Source organism: Sphaeramia orbicularis, chromosome 24, assembly GCF_902148855.1.
Source record: "Sphaeramia orbicularis chromosome 24, fSphaOr1.1, whole genome shotgun sequence".
Classification (NCBI taxonomy): domain Eukaryota; kingdom Metazoa; phylum Chordata; class Actinopteri; order Kurtiformes; family Apogonidae; genus Sphaeramia; species Sphaeramia orbicularis.
In genome coordinates this window covers 647955-657954 of record NC_043979.1, presented here as the reverse complement: position 1 = coordinate 657954, position 10000 = coordinate 647955, and the positions used below count along the sequence as shown (strand labels likewise).

At 42.6% G+C, this 10000-nt stretch overlaps 1 protein-coding gene across 1 annotated transcript in view; it reads left to right on the top strand.

Annotated features, from left to right (window-relative positions):
* Window positions 1–5882, top strand: part of LOC115415531 (centromere-associated protein E) — a 98322-nt gene extending 92440 nt beyond the window's left edge. Inside the window, 2 exon segments of the mRNA XM_030129120.1 lie at window positions 2526–2875; window positions 5754–5882. Of these exon segments, the coding sequence (XP_029984980.1) occupies window positions 2526–2875; window positions 5754–5839 (436 nt within the window). The 3' untranslated portion in view covers window positions 5840–5882.
* The last annotated feature ends 4118 nt before the right edge of the window (window positions 5883–10000 follow it).

The following is a 10000-nucleotide window of genomic DNA, read 5'->3' as shown; positions in this document are numbered from 1 at the left end:
TGAGAAAGAAGGAGGACACATAGAATAAAACCATTTTCTATTATGGACATTTTCTTGTGGCAAATAAATTCTCATGACTTTCAATAAACTAATTGGTCATACACTGTCTTTCAATCCCTGCCTCAAAATATTGTACATTTTGCTTCCCCACCCTGTGTGTATATATATATATATATATATATATATATATATATATATATATATATAAAATAATAGTCCCAATGTCCCTACTGTGTCAGAAACATTTAAATATTAACCTTTAGTGGTCTGAGCCTATTTTGTCCGTTTTTCAGTCTTTTTGAGTTTGCCTTTATATACTATATAAACAAATGTTTACTATACCCATGTTTGGGATCTGTTTTTTTTTTTTTTTTTTTTTCAGCACAGTTTCATCTATATCTCAGGTGTCAAACATTCGGCCCAGGGGCCAAAACTGGCTCACCAAACGCTCCAGTCTGGCCCGCGGGATGAATTTGTAAAATGCAAAAAATACACTGACAGTATTAACAATCAATGATGTTCAAATCATTTGAGGTCAGTTCAATATAAAGTGGATCAGACCAGTAAAATACTATCAGAATAACCTATAAATAATGAAAATGGGAAATATTCCTCTTTGTTTTAGTGTAAAAAAGTAAAATTACACATAAGTGGTTACATTTACAGTCTAGCCTTTTACAAAAATATCTGAAATATGGAATGTTAACAATATTCTGCCTGTTTTAAATGTTTTGTGTATTTGTAGATCCACTGTGATCTGCAGCTTGTGATTCACATGTATAAGTGATAAAGTAAGGCAGAATATTGTCAACGTTGCACTTGTTTTTCTTCAGAATTTTCAGGTTCATATTTGTTTGTGTAATGTTCAAGTATAGTTCATAGATGTAAACATTTTCATGACAGAATTTTACTTTTTTCACTCAAAAAACATACAGAAAACTTTGGAGTTGATATTATTTATCAGTTCTTATCCTATTATTTATATTATTTTATTGGTCTGGCCCACTTCAGATCATGTTAGGCTGAATGTGGAACTGAACTGAAATGAGTTTGACAGCCCTGATCTATATCATCTATCTATTATTTATTACCTCCACCAGGAGGTCCTGTGATCACTTTACTTTGTGTGTTTGTTTGTTTTTTAGCAACTTTAGTGTAAAACTCTTCCACCCATCTTTCCCAAATCTTCCCCACAGATAGGCCTAGGCCCTGGGACCAACCCAGTCCATTTTGGTCCCAGTAGGACAAAGTTCAAGGTCACAGCAAGGTCACGACATCTACAATTTTCCATCTGTCATCATTGAGACATTTTCCAAAATTCATCAAAAGTTCAAAACGACTCTGATTAGCCTCCAATTGGATCCACCTGTAGCTTAGAACAATATCTTGTATCTGGAACTGTCCACATTCATTGAACATTGAAAATCCCATTTCCCACACATTTAAAATTAGAACTCAACTAATATTGATGTGAACTGAATCTAATTGGACAGACACATGACTGGGACCAAGCTTCAACTGTTTCTGCTGTATGGAACAACCTGGAAACTGTTGAATTTAAACAGAAAGAGTCGATCCACACATGCACACTGTTCAGGGTGAAGGAGGAGCTCTGAGTTCAATGAACACTGGTTTCACTTTAACCTACTATAAAAACAGAAAAGGACAGAAAACACAAAATATAAAATCCGATTTGAAAAATGTATATAATTTATTGCATAAATAACACACAGATGCTTAACGAACCTTTTCAAAGACTTTAAAAGTGAATATTGGTTCCAAATATTAGGTATAGAAAATTAAAATTGTAATAAATTAAAAATAAACTCTAATATTTGACATAAAAGCAGATCTTTACATAGGGTTTTTTCTCCCTAAAAGTGCGGTAATCAAACACTGTTGTCATGAGAATTAGAATTTAAACAGTAATGCTAACCATCTACAATTTTACCGCTGTTTATCGTTATTCTGGTAATCATTACATCCCAAGTAATCACATAAGAAAAACCAACATCGTTAACAAAGAAAAAATCTGCCTATCATAACCAACAACTATGGGCTGATTTGATCCATAAAAAACCCCAAAACAAACTTTGGTTACTTCAAAAAAAGATGCTAAGTAATGTTAGCTTAGCACATTTAGGTAGCAAGACACAAGACAGAAACCAGTTTTTCTTTAAGTGTCTTTTATTGTGCCTTTTTTTTTTTTTTTTACTCAGCCTCCAATGATTAATAACAACTTAATTTGAGAAACTTGTGTGAATGTTTGTGTTGTCAGATGATAGGCCGTGGGCTTCGCACCTGAATGTGGACCAATAAGCGTTCATCAAACTGAATCAAATTGTAATAAATTCAAACTATACTCAGATATTTGACATAAAAGCAGATCTTTACATCGGGTTTTTTCCCCTAAAAGTGCGATAATCAAACACAGTTATCATGAAAATTAGAATTTAAAGGCTCATACTAAGCGTCTGCAGTTTTCTGGTGGTTTAATGGTTCCATCCGTCGTTCTGTCCCCTCAGCCTGGTGTCCAGTCAACAAACAGAGATCAACAAGTGGAAGAGCAGAGCGTTCAGGATGAAGGGCCAGTCTGAGACCACCAAGGCCCAGTCCCCCTCCAAACACACCCATGCACTGCTGACAGACCCTCAGCTGATGGCTTCACCCAAGAGGCTCCGCCGGAACCCCAATCAGATCCTGGACTCTCCACGAAAGGGGGCGGAGTCTCCACGAAAGGGGGCGGAGTCTCCAAAGGTCTCTATGCTCGACTTCCCCAAAAGCCGGTTCTTTGGCGCCGATGCGAGCTCAGAGCTACTGTCCACGAACTGTCCCAAGCAGTTCTTCGATAACTCCGCCCTCGGAACCATTCCAGGTAAAACTCTCCTCTATGAACTAAACCAGGGGTGTCAAACATGCGGCCCGGGGGCCAAATGTGGCCCACCAAAGGTTCCAGTCTGGCCCCTGGGATGAATTTACAAAGTGCAAAAATTCCAGTCTTGAATCGAATTAAGCAAAAAAATTTAGCTTGAATTAAGGAAAAAATCTTGAATTAAGCAAAATTAAAAAAAAAAAAAAAAAAAAAATGTCCATTAAGTTAAAAAAAAAATCTTCAATTAAGCCAAAAAAAATTCTTAAATTTAGCAAAAAATCTTGAATGAAGAAAAAAATCTTCCATTAAGTAAAAAAAAAAAAAACATCTTCAATTAAGACAAAAAAATCTTAAATTTAGCAAAAAATCTTGAAAATCTTTCCATTTCCAAACTCTCCTGTACCAATAAACTGTGACTAACCTGAACAAATGTGTCCAACCTGAAATGTCTGTATTAAATTCAGTCCAGTTTGAACTCTTTTCTTCCTGTTCCTCAGTGTTTAGTGCAGTGGTTCTTAACCTGGGTTCGATCGAACCCTAGGGGTTCGGTGAGTCAGTCTCAGGGGTTCGGCGGAGGTCAAGACACACACTCGACTCATTAGTCGGGTGTGTGTCGGGCTAGGTCCATGTATGTAAACAAACGGCTTCGGAGACTCTTTCTCTGACATCCAATATACGCGGTGTATTGTTGTTGCTTATAGCACTACAACACATCCGGAAGTGTTTATAATCTCTTCCACTCGTCTGACGATGAATTATTTGAGTATTTTCCACATCGTTGTTATGACTTTTGCTACTTCCTGTTAACCACGGAGGCAGCCATGTGTAGCGTTTGTTTACATTTTCAGTCCCCGCACTGGTCAGTTACAATCATGTGACAACCGACGCACCGTCGCGGATGGAGAAATTGTATTACGCTAAAGCCGTCAGTCACGCTGATTTGCAGTAAATATTCATTATTATTGTAGCCTGATGGAAATTAGGTGATGGGTGTGTGTTAAAATGTTAAAAATGATAAATAGCATAAATACAATAAGTTCATTATTGGAATACATAAGGTTAAAAATGAAAACCATTTCAGTGTGGTGGTATTAAAAAAGGTCATGTCTTTGTGAAAAGGTATGGAATTTGTTGTGAGTTCATGCACGGTATTGGTTTTGTTCTTTGAACACAGTGATGTTAATGCACGGTTCATTTTGTGCACCAGTAAAACATATACCTGTGTCTTGAATTTGAAAAAAATCATATTTTATTTTTTAATAAAGAAGGGTTCGGTGAATGCGCAAATGAAACTGGTGGGGTTCAGTACCTCCAACAAGGTTAAGAACCACTGGTTTAGTGTCTTTGTAGATCTGATCCAGAATGCACATGGACTAATGAGAAGTGGAGGAAGAAGACTGAGAAAATTACACTGATTTTACTGAAGAAATGTCAGGTTTTTTTTCAGGTTCTTCACATCTTTTTGGTTTGGATAGTTTATAAAAGTCAGTATTTTCCTAATTTAATGGGGTTTTTTTGCACTCAAACACAGACATAAATTGTCAGTTGTCATTATTTGTAGTTTATTCTGTTCTTATTTGACTGGTCCGACCCACTGCAGATCAGACTGAATGTGGAACCTGAAAGAACAGCAGTTTGAGAACCCTGGATTAAACCTTTAAATGTTTTTTTTCTGGTTTGGCGGACCCCTCCGAACACCTGAGCCTTTTGTGTGTTTCCAGAAGTTTCCTCAGTTCCTGATCAGCCCCATGCACAGACCGGTAACTGCTGTCATGACCCTCACCTCTGTTCTGTTGTGGGACTGTCAGGGCTGTTCTAATACTACAGTCATATGTTCACACTGCACATTTAACCCTTTACTACCCCCCACCCACCCACCCCACCCCCCGGCTCCCCCTGGTTCCTGTTCCTACACTGTCAGTCTTTCTTTCTCGGTGGTCGTTCTCGGTTCAACTGCACTGGTTTAACTTTTTGAAAACATTTTGTTTCTGATCCAAGAGACATCTTCAGTTGTAATGATGTTTTCACCAGGACTGTGGATCAGCAAGAATCTGCAGATACGATACAAGTCACAATACTAGGGTCACCATACCATATGTCATGATATTGTTCAAAAGTCAATTTTTTTCTTTGTTTCTTTTTATTAAATGATGATTTTCTTGAAGAATTGAATTCCAGCAGAAATCTGCACAAATCCTAAACACATTTGTATTTGATCCCAACAGGATCTAATGTTCTATCAGCAAATGTTCAGACTGTGTTCAAACTGAAATTCAGTTTTACAGACATTCCAGTTTCAGATCCTGTTCAAATGTTCAGATTCTATTAGTTCACAACTGACATCAGAACAGGATTTGAGTTCAATCCAACAAAGGAACAAACATCTGCCTCTCAGACAGAAAAAAGAGCTTTTAGGAGGATTCAGATAACCGTTATTTAATAAAATAGTGTTAAATAATAATAAATAAAATATAAATGATAAAGAAAACCAAAAATGAACCTCCACAATATCTGCATTTGAATAAATACCTAAAAATATCCATACAGTACTTTTTAATATCGATACAGTATATGTGAAATGAAATATCACGATATATTGCAGAACCCATATTTTCTTCCAGCCCTCGTTAAAACAGGCCTATTTTTCTTTAACGCTCTTGGTTTTTCGTCTGTGGTTCCAGTATTTACTCGACCTCAGATGTTCCCCATGTTTCTAAAAACACTGAACTGAATCATCTTCAGGGTTCCTGTGGGACCTGAAACGGTCTGAAACAGCCTGGAATGTACAGATCTGTATTTAATACCTTTAAAAGAACCACGTCTTTTCAAAGGTATCCAGTGTTTAGTGGATTAGTGACGTCAGTGTTTGTTGGTGTTGCAGGAGCATCTGTGGACACAGACCAGAAGGGGGCGTGGTCTGAGTGGCCGACATCACCTAAACCTGAGGACATTTGCAAAACCCAGTAGAACCCACACATGCAACATCTGTGAAGTGTTTCACTGTTTGTTTTATTCTAACATTGTTCTTTATTCATTATTTGTTCATTAAATAAAATAAAATAAATTAAATGTACTTAAAGTGTTTCTTCTGTTCTCTTATGAACCAGGAGCTCTGTGCAGATGGGAACACTACACTGTAAAAAAAAAAAAGGTATTATTCCAGCAGCAGGGGCACCAAAAAAATACTGTAAAATAACGGAAAATAACCATCTCTTAAAAATACAGTACTTTTCCATCCATCCATCCATTATCCACCGCTTATCTGGGGCCGGGTTGCGGGGGTAACAGTCTAAGCAGGGACGCCCAGACTTCCCTCTCCTCAGACTCCTCCTCCAGCTCTTCCGGGGGGACCCCGAGGTGTTCCCAGGCCAGACCACGGTCATAGTCTCTCCAACGTGTCCTGGGTCTTCCCTGAGGTCTCCTCCCGGTGGGACATGCCCAGAACACCTCCCCAGGGAGGAGTCCAGGAGGCATCCGAAACAGATGCCCGAGCCACCTCAGCTGGTTCCTCTGGATGTGGAGGAGCAGCGGCTCTACTCCGAGCTCCTCCCTGGTGACTGAGCTCCTCCCCCTATCCCTAAGGGTGCGCCCAGCCACCCTGCGGAGGAAACTCATTTGGACCGCTTGTATCCGGGATCTGGTCCTTTCGGCTGCAAACCGCCCCAGGACACGCTGAAGGTCCAGGTTCCATGAGGCCAACAGGACAACATCATCTGCAAAAAGCAGGGACAAAATCCTGTGGTCCCCAAACCGGACCCCCTCCAGTCCCTGGCTGCGCCTAGAAATTCTGTCCATAAAAATTATGAACAGAACCGGTGACAAAGGGCAGCCCTGCCGGAGTCCCACATGCACCTGGAACAGGTCTGACTTACTGCCGGCAATGCGAACCAGACTCCTGCTTTGATCATACAAGGACCGGACTGCCCTTAGCAAAGGGCCCCGGACCCCATACTCCCGAAGCACCCCCCACAGGATATCACGAGGGACACGGTCCAATGCCTTCTCCAGATCCACAAAACACATGTGGACTGGTTGGGCAAACTCCCATGAACCCTCGAGCGCCCGATGGAGAGTATAGAGCTGGTCCAGTGTTCCACGACCAGGACAAAAACCGCATTGTTCCTCCTGGATCCAAGGTTCGACTATCGATCGGATCCTCCTCTCCAGTACCTGGAATAAACTTTCCCTGGTAGGCTGAGGAGTGTGATCCCCCTATAGTTGGAGCACATCCTCCGGTCCCCCTTCTTAAAAAGGGGGACCACCACCCCGGTCTGCCAGTCCAGAGGTACTGTCCCCGACCGCCACGCGATGTTACAGATATGTCAACCAAGACAGTCCTGCACATCCAGAGACTTAAGGTACTCAGGGTGAATCTCATCCACCCCCGGTGCCCTGCCACCGAGGAGCTGTCCAACCACCTCGGTGACTTCAGTTTGGGTGATGGACGAGTCCACCTCTGAGACCTCAGCCTCTGCTTCCTCCATGGAAGACATGACAGTGGGATTGAGGAGATCCTCAAAGTATTCCTTCCACCGTCCGACAACATCCCCACTCAAGGTCAGCAGCTCCCCACTTCCACTGTAAACAGTGTTGGTGGGGAACTGCTTTCCCCTCCTGAGGCACTGGATGGTTTGCCAGAATTTCCTCGAGGCCGACCCATAGTCCTCCTCCATGGCCTCCCCAAACTCCACCCAGACCTGAGTTTTTGTCTCCACAACCGCTCGGGCTGCAGCACGCTTGGCCCTCCGGTACCCATCAGCTGCCTCGGGAGTCCCACGGGCCAACAAGGCCCGATAAGACTCCTTCTTCAGCTTGACAGCATCCCTTACCTCCGGGGTCCACCACCGGGTTCGGGGATTGCCGCCACGACAGGCACCGGAGACCTTGCGACCACAGCTCTGAGCAGCCGCTTCGACAATGGAGGCGGAGAACATGGTCCACTCGGACTCAATGTCCCCAGCCTCCCCCGGGATCTGGGAGAAGCTCTCCCGGAGGTGGGAGTTGAAGGCCACGCTGACATCGGGCTCTGCCAGATGTTCCCAGCAGACCCTCACAACACGTTTGGGCCTGCCGAGTCGGTCCGGCTTCCTCCTTCGCCAGCGGATCCAACTCACCACCAGGTGGTGATCGGTTGACAGCTCTGCCCCTCTCTTCACCCGAGTGTCCAAAACACGCGGTCGGAGGTCTGATGATACGACAATGAAGTCTATCATCGACCTCCAGCCTAGGGTGTCCTGGTGCCAAGTGCACTTATGGACATCCCTGTGTTCGAACATGGTGTTTGTTATGGACAAACTGTGACTCGCACAGAAGTCCAGTAACAGAACACCACTCGGGTTCAGATCAGGGAGGCCGTTCCTCCCCATCCCCCCCCTCCAGGTCTCACTGTTGTTGCCCACATGGGCATTGAAGTCGCCCAGGAGAACAATGGAGTCCCCAGTCGGAGCACCATCCAGCACCCCTCCCAGGGACTCCAAGAAGGCCGGGTACTCTGCACTGCTGTTCGGCCCGTAGGCCGAGACGACAGTGAGGCACCTGTCCCTGACCCGAAGGCGTAGGGACGCGACCCTCTCGTTCACCGGGGTGAACTCCAACACATGGTGACTGAGCTGAGGGGCTATGACCACGCCCACACCAGCCCAGAGAAGTGGAGAGTCCAGCCCCTTTCGAGGGGTTGGGATCCAGAGCCCCAGCTGTGTGTGGAGGTGAGCCCGACTATATCTAGACGGTATCTCTCAACCTCCCTCACAAGCTCCGGCTCCTTCCCTCCCAGCGAAGTGACATTCCATGTCCCAAGAGCTAGACTCTGCGTCCGGGGATCAGGTTGTCGGGCTCCCTGCCGTCAACTGCCACCCAATCCACAATGCACCCGGCCCCTACGATTCCCTCGGTGGGTGGTGAGTCCACCGGAGGGCGGGCCCACGTCGCTCCTTCGGGCTGGGCCCGGCCGGACCCTGTGGGCATAGGCCCGACCACCAGGCGCTCGCATTCGAGCCCCAACCCCAGGCCTGGCTCCAGGGTGGGGCCACGGCTGCGCCGTACCGGGCAACGTCACGTTTACAGTAATTTTCCAAATTAAAATACAGTTTTTTGCCCTAACGTTACATGAGATTTTGCATATTATTATTTTTTTTACTTTTTAATGTTTAATAAAGAATATTTACATGTATTAAAACAATCCAATTCCCTATAAATATATATATAAATAATTTTCAGTGAGACTCAGTTGTCCAATCCACTGATAAAAACTGTATTTGGACAGTTTATCAGTGCTTATACATGTTATACTTTCACAAAAATACATTTATTCAACATTTTTGTTGTGAAACCTCCTGTAATTACACAAGATATTTGTCAATGAACAAACAAGTCTGGTTCAACTGACAGAACTAATACTTCTGTTACTGTTAACTGTCAGTAATTTTATCTGGTTTTATTTATTTATTTATTTATTTATTTTTACAGTATTAAACTTTAAATTAACAGTTTAATCTCATGAATAGGAAATAAATATTTGTGAAATTACGATACATTTGCTAATGTATTTTAACCATTTTTCTGTGAAAAAAGAAAAAATTTCTTTTAAAAAATGGAAATTTTATGGTTATTCACAGTTACAGTTTTTCCTGTTCTTTTCCATTTGACATGTGAAATCAGTCTGTTTTTGTCATTTCATTGATATTTTCCTGTGTCTTAAAAATACAGGAAAAATCTGTCAAATAAACAGTGAAAATTCTGTTGAATTACAGATTTTTTTTTTACAGTGTGGGTACAACTGATGGATCCAGGTCCATTTTTTAAAAATGGACATTTTCTGCTTCACTTTATGTTCAGTGTATGAAGTGGACTGTTACAAATGCATGTTGGTCAAACTCCCACATTTTAAGACATTTTTTACAAGTAAACCATAAAATCTGAAACATGTTTCCACCCCATCACCAACACATTGTGTAAATATCAGTGACAGGGTGGACAGTTTAGGCTGAAGTTAGCGTTGAATGAGCACATGTTGGACCTGGAGTTGGAGAAGACGAGGACGGTGGAATGACCGACAAATATACAGTCACACAACAAAAGGATTAGACCATCAGAAGTCCTCAGAAACACTGGTTCTGTACTCCAGTCCTA